Source organism: Eretmochelys imbricata, chromosome 7, assembly GCF_965152235.1.
Source record: "Eretmochelys imbricata isolate rEreImb1 chromosome 7, rEreImb1.hap1, whole genome shotgun sequence".
Taxonomy (NCBI): domain Eukaryota; kingdom Metazoa; phylum Chordata; order Testudines; family Cheloniidae; genus Eretmochelys; species Eretmochelys imbricata.
In genome coordinates, this window is record NC_135578.1 from 59,014,502 (window position 1) to 59,032,974 (window position 18,473).

Genomic DNA, 18,473 nt, shown 5'->3' on the forward strand with positions numbered 1-18,473 from the left:
GTTGGGACCAGTAGGATCTACCGGCAGGCTGACTGCCTCCTTGCCTTCAGGATGGCTGTAGCTGCGCTGTAGACCAATAGCAAATGTCGGTAATGGAACCCAAGGCTCTGTTTGCACTTTGGGATGATGCAGGCACCACTTTCCCCATGATCCGGCACGGGGCTTTGGCTCGGCTCCAAGGTGGTCCCCAGATTTCTTCCACTAGATGCTACAGCAGCTACAACCCATCCCAACCAGAAGGAGGCATTGGCAATTGCCACATTGCAGACAGGTGGGGAGCAGGGGTAGTGGTGATTATTTGAACAGAAATGCCAAGCCAAGTTACCCAACACTCAGGAGCAGCCTGGGATGGGACAGTCTCCTCTGCAGGTTTCAGGCTTTTGCACACGTGATAGCCAAACCACTATGCCTACCATTCTAGGTTACAGCCTAGACGTGTCCATGGAGGGGAGGCATACGAACCACATGCAAGTTTGGTTGCTCTGCATCTATCTATCGCTCTGTCCTTGGGGTGTTGTTGAACAGAGTGGGATTACAATTAGGTAAAAATCCCTACTGTTGAGGAACAGGTTCTGCTGGCCAGTTACAACAGCCTTGTATCAAAGAGAACATCACCATTCAGTGTCTGAGTGAAGGGCACCTGGGGTTCAGGAACACGCCCCGTTCTGCAAATCTCTGGGGTCATGAGGAATTTTGCAAAGCAAATTTTGTTCTTCAAAATGTCTCCCAGCTTCATTCTGTCTTGTAAACGATCGTCATCAGTCTCATGGAATTATTCAGTAATTTGGCCAAAATGTATGAATATCTCTGTGACAGGTTCCCTGGGGTGCAGCTTGGAATTGGGGAAACCGCTGAGCCCTCTAGCTTACCAACCTGGGCTCCCTCTCACACTGTGAAGTTGTGACAAGTGTAAACCTCTCTAGGTACTGCACTTACACAGACATCCACAGGCAGGGACACACACAGCTGAGTTATATGAATGCTTTTGCCAGCCACTCAGCACCAACAACAGAGAGGCTCCAGCCAATTCCTCCAGCTCCCCAGCCTAGGACCCCAGAGCTGTACCATCTTGCACTGGTCAGAAACCTGAACAGTGTAAATTTATTACCCAGTCTGCCACTTCTATAAAGGAAAGTGGATGTGAACCAACCCTTGCAACCTGAGCAGATTTCCCAAGCACTTCAACCAAACTGCACTGTTTTAGGTAAAATATAAAACAGATTTAATACCTGCAGACAGACAGATTTTTAAGTGATTATAAGTAATAAGAGTACAGATCAAAGTTGGTTATCTAAGAAATAAAAGTAAAATCACAATTTGAGTTCTATAAACTAGATAGTATTTGAATCAAACAGTGTCTCACCCTGACGGATAGTACAAGCAGGTTACAGATCTTCCACATACAGTCTGGGACTCTCCTTCAGCCTGGGACCACCTCCCTAGTTCAGCCTTTTACCTCCAAACGTGTTTCCAGGTGTTGAGCTGGGGTGGGGGAAGAGAGGCCAAGCGGTGATGTCACTTCCCCTCTTTTATAGTCTCTTCCAGCTTGCTGGAAAGACCCTTTGCTATGATGTGAGTCAAACAGTCTCCATTGTCTACGTGCTATCTCTGAGAAGTCTCCATTGTATACGGTTCCTTGGATAGTCCTTGGGAGTATGGTCTCCTTTAATGGGCCTTCAGTGCATCTGGCTCCTCCACTGTTGCACCTGAAAGACTGGTTGTGGGTGTTCCCAACTTTACAACATATTTCAGTAACACATGCACAGCAAAACTTCATATCTTCATCCAAAGGCATCATCGTTCCAACACTGGTATTGTGCCTATTCCTTTGGCAATACTTGACAGCCTCGGCTTTCCAACACCTGATGTTATTTTTCTTATTTCTTTGCTAGTTCCGATGCGTGAAGTTTACTTGCATGCACTGCCTCAGCTGACTTTTGTCCCTCAAGAGCAGAATGTAGTAAAAAATATCAGGCTGTTAACTAGAGCTGCTGGAAAATTTTCAAATGAAAAGTCATTTTGTAGGGAAATGGCCTTTTTTAAAAAAAACAATTTTTCCGATTTTTTTAATTATTTCACAATTTTATGTGATTTTTTTAATTGAAAATATTTTAGAAAACGTAATCAAAAATGGTTATCAGTGTTGTTCGTTTATCAAAAACTGGATTTCTCATTAAATGAAAAAGAACCATTTTGATAAAACTTTTGATTAAAAAATGCAACAAAAAAAGTGAAGAACCTGCAAGTGAATCTGTTTCAAACCCTGCAAAATGAAATTCCAGAATTTTTGCTTTGAAATTCTAGAATTTTGAATAAAAAAATTCATTTTTTGATCAGCTCTTATGACGAAAAGAGTGGAAGAGAAATAAAATGAAGAAGGGCAAATGCCATAGATTACAACAAGAGTCTAACAGCCACAGGTGGTGTTGGTGGGATCCTGAAATAATGCTGCTTGGTGTGTTCTAGGGTGACATTGCCTCTTGTGCCGGATCCTATTTACATTTGTGGACCATCAACGGCCAGCCTCTGGCAAGCATCAGCACCGCCTGCGGCCTGGAAGGAGCCATTGTTTGCTGCTGCTTTGCTGAAGTAATGGAGTGGGACACATGTAGCGTCATCATCACGGGAGGCACAGATGGAATTGTGAGGGTAGGTGTCATGTTTTTGCTAAGCCAGCTGTGGATAAGAGGCAGAATTTCCCATACTGAGTGGGGCGACAATGGTTTTCATTAGCTTCACATCTCCCCCTAGGCACATTACGAACAGAGAGCGATAGCGTAACCCAGAACTGAAGTGGTGTAATTTGTGGTGCTGGTGTGGAAAACACTAAGTATTCGCCACAACAAATTTAGAAAGAAACCAAACAATGTCTTTTTGTTTGAAATAGTCCTCAGAAATTTTCAGTACCAATTATTTTTTTCCAAAAACTGGAAAATTGTGTTTTTGACACAACAGCTGACAAAAAGGAAAGAGTTCGTTTATCAAAAAGACATTTTTCATTGGAAAAAAGTGTTTCAGTGAGTTGTTTTTCACCCGCTCTGATCATTTGGAACAGGGGGAAGGTTTGGGGGCAAAATTTTTCAAGAGGCCTCTCATCCTCCTAAGAAACTGTTTTGAAAATGCTGTTCATTCTGGTCTATTCCAAAGGCAAAAACAACATCGTTGATCAGAAGCGTGTTTAGGCTCCTACCTTCAGGCTGGTGGTTGAACTTCAACAAGGGAGTGCTCTCTCTAACAAAGTCCCTGTCTAATTCTCTAGCAATTGCATGGAACCCAGCAGGACAGCTGAGCAGGGACAGAGCAATACCAACCTCTGATCCAGCTATCGTACCTTTGACCTTATAGAGATTCTACGAGCCCCAGAATTGATGACTTACTTTCTTACACCTCTGCATTTTCTAACCCCTCCTTTCTTACCGACACAGTTATGGAAGACAGAATATGCAAAAGCCCCAGGCCAGGATGTTGGATCAGGATCACAAAAAGCCACAACAGAAGTTCTGGATAACAAAGGTACAACCTTACGATCCTGAAACGAAACACTGCTGTGTCGTGTGCACTGCATACTTGTGAAAGAGAAGCAGCTAGGGCTAGGAAAGGGTGTTGAGATTCAGAAAAACTGAGGGAACCCTCCTTCTCCATCCCTGACAAAACCTATCTAGATCTGAACCTGAATCACACTCTGGTGAAGGTCCTGAAGTGACCCATGGGTTTCCAGCCTTTGTGATGTCTTGGCTCTGGAGGGGCCGAATGCTGGGTGAGTTGCTGCTGTTGCGGTGACTGGTCCAAACCATGGCAGAAATGCTGGAGGCTGAGGGAGAATTCCCAGCCCCAGCTTCGCCAAAGGCTCAGGTAGAAGCATCAGAAAGTCCAGGTGCTTAGCCTCGCCTGACCCCAGATTGGAACCTCTTACACTTTGCCTGCAGTTAGTGAAGACCAGAGGCGGGCCTGAGCCTGGAGCCTGATCCAAACTGTCCTTGTGTCTGTGGGTTTGGTGGGTTCTCCTCTGCTACAGACACAAAGAAGGTCTCTCCCATGGGCATGGGGAGCACGTACCCTGTAAAAGGCACATGGCAGCGGAGAGGAGATGGCTTGAAATCCAGCTCTTGGACTGGATTGAGTTCACCTTAATGAGATGAGCTGTCTCTGGCAAGGAGCCTGCACACCGCCGCAAGGCAGGGCAGCTTCTCTCCCCCTCCGCCGGGAGGACAGGACCACTATGCCACAGTCAGCAGCCACAGTTCTTTTCCAGTACCTGCAGAGTGACTGTGGGTTCACCCCTCCCATCACTCCAGGACTCTATGCAGCTCCCCATTCATTTCTGGGTCTGAGTCAAGCTCCTGTCCCTAATCTCAAGGTGCCACAGTGAAGCAGACACTAGCTAGCGTAGAGACATGCCTCTCTGGGATGCTGAAGCTGAGGGCAGAGCATCCTGGGTGTACATAAGAACGACCTGACTGGGTCAGACCAAACGTCCATCTAGCCCAGTATCCTGTCTTCCAACAGTGGCCAATGCCAGGTGCCCCAGAGGGAATGAACAGAACAGGTAATCATCAAGTGATCCATCCCCTGTTGCCCATTCCCAGCTTCTGGCAAACAGAGGCTAGGGACACTATCTCTGCCCATCCTGGCTAATAGCCATTGATGGACCTATCCTCCATGAACTTATCTAGTCCTTTTTTGAACCCTGTTATAGTCTTGGCCTTCACAACATCCTCTGGCAAAGAGTTCCAGAGGTTGACTATGTGTTGTGTGAAGAAATACTTTCTTTTGTTCGTTTTAAACCTGCTGCCTAATAATTTCATTTGGTGACCCCTAGTTTTTGTGTTATGAAAAGGAGTAAGGACAAGGAGTACTTGTGGCACCTTAGAGACTAACCAATTTATTTGAGCATAAGCTTTCATGAGCTACAGCTCACTTCATCGGATGCATAGTGTGGAAAATACAGAAGATGTTTTTATACACACAGACCATGAAAAAATGGGTGTTTATCACTACAAAAGGTTTTCTCTCCCCACACCCCACTCTCCTGTTGGTAATAGCTTTTCTAAAGTGATCACTCTCCTTACAATGTGTTTGATAATCAAGGTGGGCCATTTCCAGCACAAATCCAGGTTTTCTCCGCACCCCTCCACCCCACCCAAAACCACTCTCCTGTTGGTAATAGCTTATCTAAAGTGATCACTCTCCTTACAATGTATATGATAATCAAGGTGGGCCATTTCCAGCACAAATCCAGGTTTTTGTGCTGGAAATGGCCCACCTTGATTATCATACACATTGAAAGGAGAGTAATCACTTTAGATAAGCTATTATCAGCAGGAGAGTGGGGTGGGGGAGAGAAAACCTTTTGTAGTGATAAACACCCATTTTTTCATGGTCTGTGTGTATAAAAACATCTTCTGTATTTTCCACACTATGCATCCAATGAAGTGAGCTGTAGCTCACGAAAGCTTATGCTCAAATAAATTGGTTAGTCTCTAAGGTGCCACAAGTACTCCTTTTCTTTTTGCGAATACAGACTAACACGGCTGTTACTCTGAAACCCGAAAAGGAGTAAGTAACACTTCCTGATTTACAGTCCAGTCCAGTCCCTGGCTGTGGAGTTCCTTCCAAGTGGAGGTCAGCAAGGTCCTAGCCAGGGGCGCGGGAACAGGGGAGGCCAGTGTGGCATAGCCCCATCACTTTTAAAAGCAAGAAGGCTAAGTAAGGTGCTTAGATACTGCCATGATGGGCCTTCAAAAATACCTAGACAGCTAGGGCAGGATTCCCTTCTGCCCCACCACCTTGTGTGCACACACAGCCATGTGCTAAGTTGGGGTGAAACGCTGCCACGCCAGGAGGGCTGCATTTCACCCCCACTCTTTGCAGGGGTGCAGAGCTACCCTGGGGCTCACTTCCCGTTTGTCTCACATTCCTAAAGCTCAGGCTTTAGGGTTTCAGCTGCCCAGGCATCAGGAAGGGAGTCTCATCCCGCCACAGTGTGTTCTGGGTTGTTCGTTTATGTCCGTCCTTTGATGCATCAGGGACGGCCACAGCTGGAGATGGGACATTGGACGGGGTGGGCCAGGGCTCTGAGGGGGCACCGAGCTTTCTCCTTCTCAGGTGCGTGATTCGCTGGGTCCTGCTCATGTGCATAGGGTTTAACTGATCACCACAAGTGGGGCTGGAGGGAATTTCCCTTCAGGTCAGATTGGCAGGGACCTTGCAGGGGTTTTGCCTTCCCCCCACAGTGTGGGTGTGGGTATGGGTGTGGGTCACTTGCCAGGATTATTTGGGTATATATATATATGGCTCCTTCTGGCCTTAGGCTCTATGCCTTTCCCCTCCCTATGCGAGCAGTCAGCCAGTCCTGCTGTTGACCTGTTCTCCTCCCACCCTCTTTCATTTCCTCCCTGGCCCACTGAGAAGCCCCCTGCTGCCCTCTGGTGCCATCCCCATCATGGAGATCCATAGCCATTCCAGCAGGCCAGCCATGTGTCCCTGTCCTGTGCACTTGCCCCGCTCAGAGCTGCTCTTGACTGCCTGGCGCGCCAGCATGCACAGGTCAGAATGCAGGGCCAGAGTCCGGCCAGCCGGCACGGGGATCAGCATGACAAAGTGCTCAGCCAGCAGGGGCATCACTGAACATAAAGCACCAGACTGGGACCCAGGAGACCTGTTTCCTTTAGAAATGTTTGGGCAGAGTCAGGTCTGCATTGCCTCTCTGCTTTCCACCAAATAGTGTCCTTGCTTCCTGTCCTAAACCATGCTGCAAAATGGCTACACCAGGGGTCCTAAACTTGAATCATCAGGAGGGCCACATGAGGACTTGTACATTGGCCCGAGGGCCGCATCATCCCCGCCTCCCGCTGCCCCCAGCCCCCACTCCACCCCCGCCCCTGCCCACGGGGTGCAGCAGGGGGCTCGGGTGCAGGAGGGAGTGTGGAGTGCAGCAGGGGGCTCAGGGCAGGGTGCTGGGGTGCAGGAGGGAGTGCAGGGTGTGGCAGGGGTTTTGGGTGCAGCAGGGGGATCAGAGCAGGGAGTTGGGGTACAGGAGGGTTGGGGGTGTGGCAGGGGGCTCAGGGCAGGGAGTTGGGGTGCAGGAGGGAGTGCAGGGTGTGGCAGGGGGTTGGGGTGCAGGCCCCAGGGGGAGGGGGAGCAGAGAACTCCGTGATCTGTTCTTGCCTGGGGGTACCTCCCCCGAAGCTCCCACTTGGGAGCTTGGCAGGCCACAGGGAACAACCCCATGGGCAGGATGCGGCCTGTGGGCCGCGTGTTTCAGGCCCCTGGGCTACACGTTCCACCCCAGAGGTGGCAGGGAGACCATTCCCCCACATGTGTGTGGACAGCGCTGTGAGAGCCTTGTGCTCTGTGAATGGTGCAGCATTACCGTGGAATGTGCATAGCCGGGGGAAGGCCTGCCCTGCCTTGGAGATACGGGGCAGCACTTAGACACAATGCAATGGGCAGATCCTGCCTGGAGCTGCTGATGCTGCAGCCAGGGGAGCTCAGTACTCACCTGTGGCAGGATCAGGCCCTAAGTGAGCCCTGGTTACCGGCTCAATAAACGTAATGTGCTTAATAAACAATCCTACTGCAAAACTATTTACAAGAGGACACTGGCTGAAAGCCCCATTGTGTCCAAAGGGCCTGAGGAACTGCAGAGAATCTTACCATAACATCTGTGCTGTTGGCTGTAATAAAGTGCCCTGGCCTGATTCCAGGAAGGAGCCGTGCCAAACTCGACACCTGGCTGGAGGGACAGAGTCTGGCTCTGCTCAGGGTACTGCCTTTGCCACCCACAGTGAAGTCGGGAGGCTTTTCAAGGCAGTGTGAGGCCAGCAGGGGGCCCCTGGAGCCTGGGTTTATTTATGTTTCCCCAGCTGTATTCCTGAACAGCCAGTGGTTATGCTGAGCTGATGGCGAAGCTATTAAAGGTAGCTCCGCAAGCCGGAGGCCTACGATGTGTTGAAAGCTACAACACTGTCATGGTAATAAAAGTAATCGGAGTTAAACGTTCCTGACCTAGCAGATACAGGCACCAACGCCTACCAGGGATCTTTAAAGCAGGGCTCCGTTATTTTCCCTGGGTATTTTAAAATGCGTGTGTGGGGGACAGAGAGAGAGCAAGAGAGAGACCAGGTATAATTTATAACATTTATTTTTGTGACTCTCATTGCGGAAGGCATTCGTGCTGAAGGCACTCCCTGTTTTTCCAGGATTAGGTTTACAGCTTGGTCATCTGAATACTAAGATATTCTACAGTAATCAGACATTGCGGGGGGAATTTTCAAAAGCACCTTGGTGACTTAGAAGCACAAGTCCCATTAATGGGACTTTGGCTCCTAACTCACTTAGGTAGAAGGGCTTATAAACACCTATACAGGACCATAGGATTTAGCAGATTGGATCAGTCCAGGGGTCCGGCTAGCTCAGTATCCCATCTGCAACAGTGGTCAGTACCAGGTGCTGTGGAGGAAAGTGTAAGAATCCTCACTTGCCAGTTGTGACCTGCCCCCCAAATTAAGTCTCAGCCTGGTTTCTAGTAGTCAGAAATTGACTTAAGCCCTGAAGGAAGAGATTTAATAGTCCTCCTACATTTTATTGGAACTAATTATGATATGTATGATATTTGGTATCCATATTAATGTCCAATCCATTTTTGAATCTTTGTAAATTCTTGGCCTCACTGACTTCCTGTGGCAATGAGTTCCACAGTCTAATTACATATATATAATTATGTTGGTAAATCTAATTACATAGGTATATCTTTATGCAAACTATGGCCACATTTTGGGCTTTAAGCCCTGGTCAGTCAGGAAGGGCTTCCAGAGCAGAATGTGTTTCCTGGGGGAAGTCTGAAGGCAAGGAGAGCAGCAAGAGGGGTGTGCCGTCTGATCTTAAGCCAGAGAGTTGGGGCCAGAGGGCTGAAGGTGGGAGGTGCCTGCTTGCTCTAAGCTGGATTTCTAACTAGGGCTGAAGGCAGGGGAGCAGTGGAGGGGTTTACCTGATGATGTCTCCACACCAGAGAGCTGAACCCAGGGAACAGGGGGAGTGAGGGATACTTCCCTGGTAAAGATGATCTCCCAGCAGAGAGGCTGGGGGGTGGGGAAGTCCTGTTAGGAAGAGTGGAAGGGCTGGGATACCTGTCCTGGCAGAAGGACAGAAGAAGACTTATAGAGTCCCAGTGAGTAGAAGCTATCAGAGAGTGGAAGCTGAGGTATGTCAGGATGAGCTGTCCTGGGATGTACAGGGGGTGATAAATGGACTTTGGTCTGTTTACACTATGGTTTTGTACTAAACTAGCCCCAAGGGGGCAACAGAGTCCTTGGGTTACTGGGTAGGGAAAACTGAGGCAGGTGTACCTGTCATGCCGTGGGCTGTCACAAGAGGGTGTTCTTGTCGGGGCCATCATATGTTAAACCCAGAGACTTTAGTTAGACTGAATCATTTTAGTCCTCAGGAGATAAAACTCTTGTGGCTGCAGACAAAGGATGGGAGAGACTGAGGTGTAGCAATGCCTGTAGTGGTGGCCCCTGCAGTGGCAGGGGATTGATTAGGTGAGATATGCCCCAGGATCCCAGCAGGCAAACCTCACGCCATGCTGCAGAGGGAAATGAAAAAAAAATCCAAGATCCCTGCCAATCTGATCTGGGGAAAGTCCTTCCCAACCCCAAATCCAGCCATCACTTAGAGCCTGAGAGCATGTGAGCAAGAACCAGCCAGCCAGGCATCTAGAAAGAGGATCTGTCATTTTCTCACACGTGCACCCACAAGCAGCATCATTAATTATTAGCCAGTCGTGATGTTTAATTACAGCAACGAGACGCTTCCCAAAACTCTTCGAATGACTTCAGAATGATTTTAGATGGCCTAAATATTCCCACATCTCATTCTATCCATTAAAGGAAATAAAATTTAAGTCAAAATGTGGCGATTAAGAAGACTGAAGTAACAATGACTGAGTTACATTGTTGGGGGCGTGTGTGTGTGTGTCCGTGTGTGCATATGCACACGCACATTTAATTATCGGTTCTGTTATGAGCAGATTTAGATAAGTTGATGATACCGGGCTTTATGTAATTTATTTTTAGTAGGCAATTATAGGCTGCATTATATCCTGGCAGCAAGGTATTCTGGGGCATCTTATTAAGCATAGAGCCAGTAAACACTGATGAACAATTTTGCTGAACTAGGCATGCAATTTAGAAAGCAATAATACACAAATCCAATTTAGCGCACAATTGGTACAGCCGCACGTCAGCACATGTAACTATCATCGCCGCAAATTAAATTGGGATGGGCCTATTCTGCAACAGCACAGGCCAAGATTAAATATATTTGTTCTCAACTTAACAACTTGCTGACCGTAAATAATCACACACACACACACACCCCTGCCCCACAAGCAGTTTCTAAATATTTATTCTGCAGGTAACAAGTGGGGGCAACATCTGCTTCTTTGCCGGGAGTTGAACATCAGCGTCACCTTGACTGGGAAACCAGCTAAGAATAATCCCACAGTGACGGCTCTTGCGGTAACCAGGTACAGTAATTTCCATTGCAATGTATCGTTTGTCCAGCAGAGGGCACAGTAGCAGCCCCAGTGATTCCAAGTGTCTGTCCTGAGTTATCGCTTATTTTTATTATTTCTTAAAATATCCACGTATCCTAATAAGATGCAGCCATCCTGTGATATGGTCTTGTCAGCTCTCCCAAGCTAAGCGTGGTCAGGACTCAGCTGGGAGACTGCCAAGGAAAGAACTAGCTGTTATAGGAAGCTGTTCGTAGTTGCCACTCCTACCTCTGAATCGGGTTGAAACCGCCGGCCCAGTACAGTGCTAGGGGCCACTGGAGTTGCCATCTCTTGTCTTCGGGGAGATGTGAAAGTGAGGCTTTGACCAGAAGTGCTCTGTAAAGATCTTGTGATTTTATTCTCCAAAATGAAGAGGCTGTTGGACTCCAGTCAGATTCCCAGTAGCATAGCAAGTTAGCATTTGCCTCACTAACTACCTCCTGCCATTTCAGTTGGCTCCGAGGTTCAGCCTCATTTCCTGTCCTGTCCTGTCGCTATGCACTGGTAAACAGGTGCTGTGCTCCTCTCCAGAAGTGGTGGCTTTTCAGCGGTCAGCCAAGTGATTTCTGTAAACAGCATCATTAGATTGCAGGAACTTTGGGAGCGGGGTGTATCTGTCCCCTGCACTTTTGAATCTTTTGGGGCTCCCGAGTGTGTACAGGATTTAGAGATGTCAGAGAATAACTTGATTCCTATAATTGTCTGCCAAACAGATTTATTGGGGGCTGTGCTTCATTGTATTGGAGATGAATGAATCTTCAAGCTCTTGGCAGTTCAGATCCAAATCCCAACTGGCCACAATGTCCATAATTGGCCAGACCAAACCTCGGATCCTAACCCCGTTGAACTCTGGGAAAGTTTTGCTCTGAATCCAACTCCAGCCTTTGGAAACTTGGACCTGTATCTAGTTTACGTGAGAGTTATTCAGGCTTTAATGGTGGGCGCTTTCTGTCCCAACTGCTGCACAAACCAGAGAGCATCTCAAACGTGCAGCACCAGTTTTGCCTTTTGTTATTGAATGCTATCTTTTTTTTTTTCTTTTTCTTTTCTTTCCCAAGAAATTCCTCCAAGATCCTAGTTGGTGATGAGAGGGGGAGGATATTCAGTTGGGCTGTGGATGGGTAGGAAGAAACAACAAGGAGCTCTTGGTCTCCTCCAACCCTGTGTGGTGTCTATGGATGGAATGAAAATTATCCTTCAGAGTACACAAGATTTGTAAGGAAGAGCGGAGTGAAACGAATCTCAAGAGAGTCAGCAACCTGTAGGGTCAAGTTGGGAGCAGAAAAGGAATTTGACATCCTCTGATACAGCTCTGCCCTGTTATTAAAGTAAAAAGGTATGAAGGTCTAGTCCTGCCCCTGCCGCATATACAACCCCCATCACTGAATTTGCCAATGAGAATCACTGCCAGTGGTATAATGCAATGCGCGTGTTCTATCTGCTGTGTCTCAGTGTCCCATCCTGCTCCCAGTGAAATCAATGGGAATTTTACCACTCTTCAATGGGAACAGATCTGGGCTCTGAATTGTGGGCCACTGTATAGAATACAGCAGGTAAATGCTATCAAAATGTGTTTAAAACTGATCCTCGTTGGCACGTGCATTTGAACTGCACATGAATTTCCTCTGTACAAAGTGGTTTTTGCGTTAAATAAAATCCAGCTGTTTATTTGTGTGGTTTAACAGGATGGTAATTGCTCAGTGTACTCAATTGATGGTGGTCTGTGTGTGTGTTTTTTTTTAACTTGGATCCAGAGGATGGTACGCTAACCTCGTGCTGGGATGTAGATTGAACCTCTCAGACACACTTCATGCTGGGAGGTTCCAACTGCAGGGCTCCCAGAGTGATCCTGGCCAGGGTTTAGATTTTATGTCACTGTTCGGGGGGAAATTTCACCCACTGAAGTGGATGGAGCAGCAGCCAGTCACAGGAGCTCGGAGTGTGGCCCCCTGGAAGGCCAGGAGGGCGTTAACATGTGAAACCAGCTGGGACCTATGAAACAGTCTTGCTTGTGGATTGGTACGAGGGTTTCTAGAGGAGAAGATGATACACGTGCATTAGAGATGTCAGTGCTGTGCCGGGGGGGGGGGGCGGGGGGTGAGTGTCAGTCTATGTAGCCTGGAGTCCAGAGAATGATCTCTTCAGAGCCCCTTCCCGCCGAGCAGGGCTGACAGTCCATCCAGCAGGGGGCAGAGGTGGCACTCCTGCACCTCATTATTGCTAAGAGGTTGGTTTCCACCCATCCTGTACTGCTTGGTCCTGGGCTGCACCCTGAGGGGTTCAGGAAGAGGGTGCCAGGGGCTGGGGACTGGAATCTCCCAGGTAAACATTTAATGCTGACCCGCTTCCTCACCGGCTGCTGCTGAGAGAAACGGAGTGAGAGGAGGAATCAAATGCAAGTTGAAAAGGAGAGAGAAGGAGAAGATCTCTCCTGCTTCTCCTGTTGCAGCTATCTTGCTGTAGCATCTGTGTCTGAGCCCCCAGCATCCACATGGTGTGCCGCCCCAGGCTTGGGAGCCTCCTGGGACCTAGCCAGGCCAGGCCCCCTATCACAGGGGCTTAGCTCATCCTGAACACAGGCCCTATGCAGAAGGGCCCTGAACATTGGTGACGCCTGGAAAGACCCCAGCACTGGGGTGTATTTGCCCAATAGCACTGATACAGGTAAGCAAGTCTGGGGGGATGGAGGTGGATCAGCGTGTGGATTTATAAGGTGCTCCTCTGAATGAGGAGGATAAAAAGAAATGCTGGGCGGCTGTCTTAGTTCCTGAGTCTGGCCCATTCTGTGCCCACGAGGAGGCAGGGGTCACACGTTTAAAGCTTGAATCATAACCTAAACGATCAAAGGGCTGAATTAAGTTTGCACGGGCGGCCTTAAATCTGGCATGGCCTCACTTTTGAGTGGCTGACTTTGCAAAACCTATTAAGAAAACATTCTTCTCTCACAGTTCTTGGCTGTAATTTCTTCAATTTTTTTAAAAAAGGAAATCAGGGGCACCCAAAGCCCCACCTATTCCTCTGTGTACAGGGTCATGCTGTCCCCCAGCTGTTGAAGGACTCCTAAGCTAGCGATTAAGATTTTCAGCAGCACGGCGTTCCCTGAGAGACGCCAGCAATCCAGGCCCTGGAAGAACATCCCTCCTTAACAAAGTGCTTGTCTCCTGAAGCGCAGCAGGGAGAGGGAGCTAAATGAACTGGTGCCAAGAACCTCAAGCAAGAGCCTGGATCTCTAATGAGAGACTAGCCTGGGGGAAGGCTTGGATCGCTGGCAAACACCACATGTTCTCTCATGGGCGGGAAGTGGGTATCACTGTGAAAGAGTCCTCTCCCTTTGTGGGACGCTAGGCAGGGTGACCACAAACAAGGCAGCCAGAAGTGACTGAGCGCAGGTCCAGTGGCGTTGCCAGCAGGAACTGCTGAATGCCTGTGGGTTTCCTATGCTGTGCAGCCTCTGGCAAAGTGCTGGGGGCATCTGCTTCCTCTAGGCAGAGAGAACACGTAGATCAGCAGCAGTTTTTGCATGTCAGTTTTGCACAGCTCTGAGCTTCCGCTGCAAACCGGACAGTGACTCACAAACTTTCTGACGGGTCGCTTATCCTACAGGCCAGCTTTCTAGCCATGGTACTTATCCCACCCTCCTTCCCATAGTATCCATGCACCTTACTGTCATTACAGTATCTAGTATCATACACCCTGTGAGGTAGGGCAGGGCTATTCTGCCCGTTGGACAGATGAGAAACTGAGGCACAGAGGGCCTAAGGTCCAGATCTTTTCAAAGGTTTTGAGGCTCCTAATGTCCATTGATTTCAATAGAAGGTTTGAGCCTAAACATCGCTGAGGTACCTGACCACTGGACCAATCTTCCTCTCCTCTGATACAGACACCTCTGCCCTCTGGAAGACCATGGCCAGCGGGTGAAGCTTCCCCTTGGAGAGGCTAGCTCCCTGCCCCGTTTCTTCCAGCTGAGGCCTGCCACCCCTGCTCACTGCTCTCAGGCCCCCGCCATGGCCCCAGCCAGGGCCGAGTTCTAGACTTAGCCTCAACTGGGACCACGGCAGAGCTCTCGGCCCTGTCTGGAGCCCCGAGCCCACCCCCCATTCCACCGCTTCCAGCCCCGGCCCCACCCCCATTCCGCCCCTTCTCCCAAGGCCCTGCCCCGCCGCACACTCCTTCCCCTCCACCCCCGCTGCGGCCCCGAGACCAGAAAAGCTCTTTGCTCCCGCCGTGGCCCTGAACCCCTGGCTGAGGAGATTTTTCAGGCTAGACTGGAACGACTGCCCTATACCCAAAAGGCTCCACATCCCTTTATCAGCCCTTTGACCTCCCATTCCTGCCCAGCTGTTCTTTCAAGATAAGTATGGGGTGAATTATATTTTCCTGTTGATCTTGGCCCCTGGCTATCAATAAACTTGGCCAGGGTGCTGGTGGTTCGTCCTCTTGGGTGTTACCAAGACTACAGGGAAGCAGAGATGAGAAGGCCCCTAAAGTTAAGTAGGAGTTGATGCCTTGCTAATCATAGCAATTCCCTTCCTCACGCCCTGCCCCTCCAGTCCTTGCCCAGCCTCAGCTCTTTCCTTGGGGCTGCTGCCAGCTCCCAAGTTAGAAGCTGTGTCGAAAGCTGTGCCTGCAGAGCCCCTAGTTTCAGGGAGACATTTTGTCCCAGTTCCTTGCCAGTGCTGGGGAGCTCCAGAAATCCCTGCATCAAACCTGCCAGGACAGGGAAGTTGCTGTGACACCCAAATTCCCAGTAGCCAAGCTCTAAGCCACAAAGCAAATCTGGGGGATGGAGGTGGATCAGCATGTGGATTTATAAGGTGCTAACCCACCCTATTCATCTTAACGTACGTTGTGTTGGTGAGACACTAAAGCACTGTAGGGCATAAGGTTCAAAAAGTCAAAAGCAAAATCCGAGCTCCTGAATGTGGAGAATCCAAACCCCAGTCTGGATCTGATCATCACAGCAGGCCCCAATGCACTGAGCCACGCTCCCAGATCTGAACCTGCAGGAAGCCATGCTAACACAGCCTGCGTGAGAGAGGTGGAAAGGTGAGGGCCTGGAGCCCTGCATTTTCCTGCCAGCCCAATTTCTATCAACTCTACAAAGCCCTGTCACATGGTGACTGCGTGGCCAGCAGGGCAGAGGGTCCATGGCACCTACTGGAATTAACAGCTGGTGCCCAGCATCCCTGGAAAATCAAGTCACTCTGACTCTTTGGGCAGTGAGCTGCTGGGGCAGGGAGTGGGAGTGGTGATGTGGTTTCTCAAAAACAACAAGCAGTCCGGTGGCACCTTAAAGACTAACAGATTTATTTGGGCATAAGCTTTCATGGGTAAAAAACCCACTTCTTCAGATGTGGTTTCTGGCTCTCCCTGCATTCAGACTCACATCACCTAAGGATCAGGCTAATTGTCACCTTACCACTTTCAGCCGCCAGAAGAGTGTGCAGTAATTACTGTCATCAGAGTCATCAGGGTTGCTGGGAAGGCAGGGAGAGGGGCTGGAACTGATGGAAGGCCAGCCTTCTTTGTGTGCTCTCTTTACAGGAAGGTTGTCATTAGTATCAGTTAGAGGCCAACTCTACCCGAGTTTTATGAGACACCTGGAAATTTGATGCACAGGATTTTTAAAGGCACAGACCCAAGCCAAGCGTAACAGAGAGGGCCGCATGGTGCGGGCGAGTAGAACCAGCCACGCGGCGGCAATACGGATGTGTGGGGAAACCTTGGGGAGCGAAGGAAGGGGTCGCTGCTGTTAGTGATGAACAAATGTAGCGGATGTGGGGATCGCTGACCCACGCGCTCACGTTTACACGGCACGTTTCATGCCAAATCACTGTACTAACTCTATGCTGTGTGCACGCAGCGCTGGTGCAGGGCAGCCACTCCTAGGGCAGGGGGTGGTGAGCTGGCAAACCCCTGCTCTTAGAAACAGCATCAGGGTTTCCAGTGACTATCCAGAATGGGGGAGACACACACACACCCCATGTGGGGACTGCGGCTGAGCAAATAACTGATTATGCAGCTCGGGGGCTGAACCAAAAAAATCAGCAAAAAATATTGGCTTGGAGCAAAAAAACCCACCCAAAATGAAGCAAAGCTGAAAAAACCTGAAGTGACACTTTTTTGGGTTTCATTTTGTTTCAGTTTTGGTTGTTTTTCAGCCCCAACCCTTTTTGAAAAATAGAGCTAAATTTTGAAACCAAACAAGTCAAAATGTTTCATTTTGAAACAGCTGAAATGAATGTTTTCGGCTCTTTGGTGAAACTATTCGTCAAATTCAGCCCTAATTAGTGACTGGTTTTGGTGCACTGAAAAAGGCAGCATTTTGAACTCACCCTGTGCCACTTCTGGGTGTGTTTCGTTGCTCGCTTTGTCTTGGTGGGGGATGGCTCTGGAACACTCCCATTGCCCTCACCTCTGCAGAAATGGCAAGGGGCTTGCATTTATGAAATACTATATTTAAGAAGGGAGAAAGGGTTCTTCTTTCTAAATGTGTCATTGAAATAGCCCCATTAAATGCAGGCTGGCTTGGAAAAAGTATCCTAAATATGCATCATGGGGCACCAGGTTTATTGGCTCTCAGCAGCTTCACATCAAACCTGCTCAGATTACAAGCAAAAGGATTTCTTTTTTACCCAGCTGCCAGCCCTGCAAACAGCCTGGGATCTGAGAGTCAAGCTGAGCTACTTCTTTCTTATTCATCATTAGTGTCAAAAGCTCTGCAGGCCAATTTATGACAGCAGTAATATCTGTTTGACCCTGTGAGCTTCAATGGGCTCAGGCTGATTGAGAATCATCAACAGAATCCTGCCAATCAGGAACAGACTCCCACACGCTTGTTCTCATCTTTACTGGTTCTATGGGACAAACCACAGTGAAAAAACCCGTAAAAACGTATTTGAGTCACTAAAGTCACTGCGACTCTCATACATACAGGGGGCGGATCTGTTAAGTAAGAAAGTGCCATAGTTGCAGATGTGCAGCGTTGTTGTAGTCGTGTTGGTCCCAGGGTATTAGAGAGAAAAGGTGGATGAAATAATATCTTTTATTGGACCGATTTCTGTGGGTGAAAGAGACAAGCTTCTGAGCCACACGGAGCTCTTCTTCAGGTCTGGGGACTGCACTAAGCCAGGTCTACACTGAAAACGCTGAATTGGCACAGCTGCACGGATGCAGATGCTCCGTTGTAGTGCTTAAAGGCATGTCTACAGGTACAATGCCGGTGCAGCGTGTCTGGTGAAGACTCTCTCTGCTGATGGGAGACCGTTCTCCCATCAGCATAATAAAGCCACCTCCACAAGTGCCAGTAGCTATGCTGCCGGGAGAAGCACTCCTCTTGACACAGCACTTTCTACACAAGAGGTTAAGGCTGGTAAAACTACGTCGCTCAGAGGTGTGGATTTTTCACACCCTTGAGCAAGGTAGTTAGGTCAACATAGGTCTGTAGTGTAGACCTGACCTCAGAGTGCCACAGCTAAAAACAACGTGGACCAGATTGTTTAGTGTAAGGGATGTACACATATTTCAAGGGACCATTCAAGGTGAAGTGGCCTGTTAACACCTCTCCGGTCATAGAGAAGAAAGGAAGGAAAAAAACGCTGGAGGTGTGCGGGGGTTTGTGGGTTGATGCAATAAGCTATAAATCCAGTGTCTCTGTTCAGTCCATGGTTTTTAGTGTCTAGCAAAGTTATGAATGTAAGCTGTCAGGCTCGTCTTTTGAAAGTCTTGGGCAGTTTTCCATTGAGGATGAGGACTTATAGGTCTGATCTAGAGTGATCACTTTGCGAGAAGCGTCCACCCACAGGTGATGGGGTGTTTTTGTCTTATCATTTCCCTGTGTGAGTTCATTCAAGAGCGTGGCGATTGTCTGGTTTCACCCACATAGTTACTATTGGGGCATTTAGTGCACCGGATG

General features: G+C 48.8%; 1 protein-coding gene across 1 annotated transcript in view; it reads left to right on the top strand.

The window, feature by feature from the left end:
- WDFY4 (WDFY family member 4) overlaps positions 1-12,215 on the top strand; it is a 237,361-nt gene extending 225,146 nt beyond the window's left edge. The window contains exons 59-62 of the mRNA XM_077822441.1: positions 2,467-2,649; positions 3,426-3,513; positions 10,417-10,528; positions 11,617-12,215. Coding sequence (XP_077678567.1) covers positions 2,467-2,649; positions 3,426-3,513; positions 10,417-10,528; positions 11,617-11,683 — 450 coding nt within the window. The 3' untranslated portion in view covers positions 11,684-12,215. The remainder of the gene's footprint in view (positions 1-2,466; positions 2,650-3,425; positions 3,514-10,416; positions 10,529-11,616) is intronic.
- Positions 12,216-18,473: the final 6,258 nt, after the last annotated feature.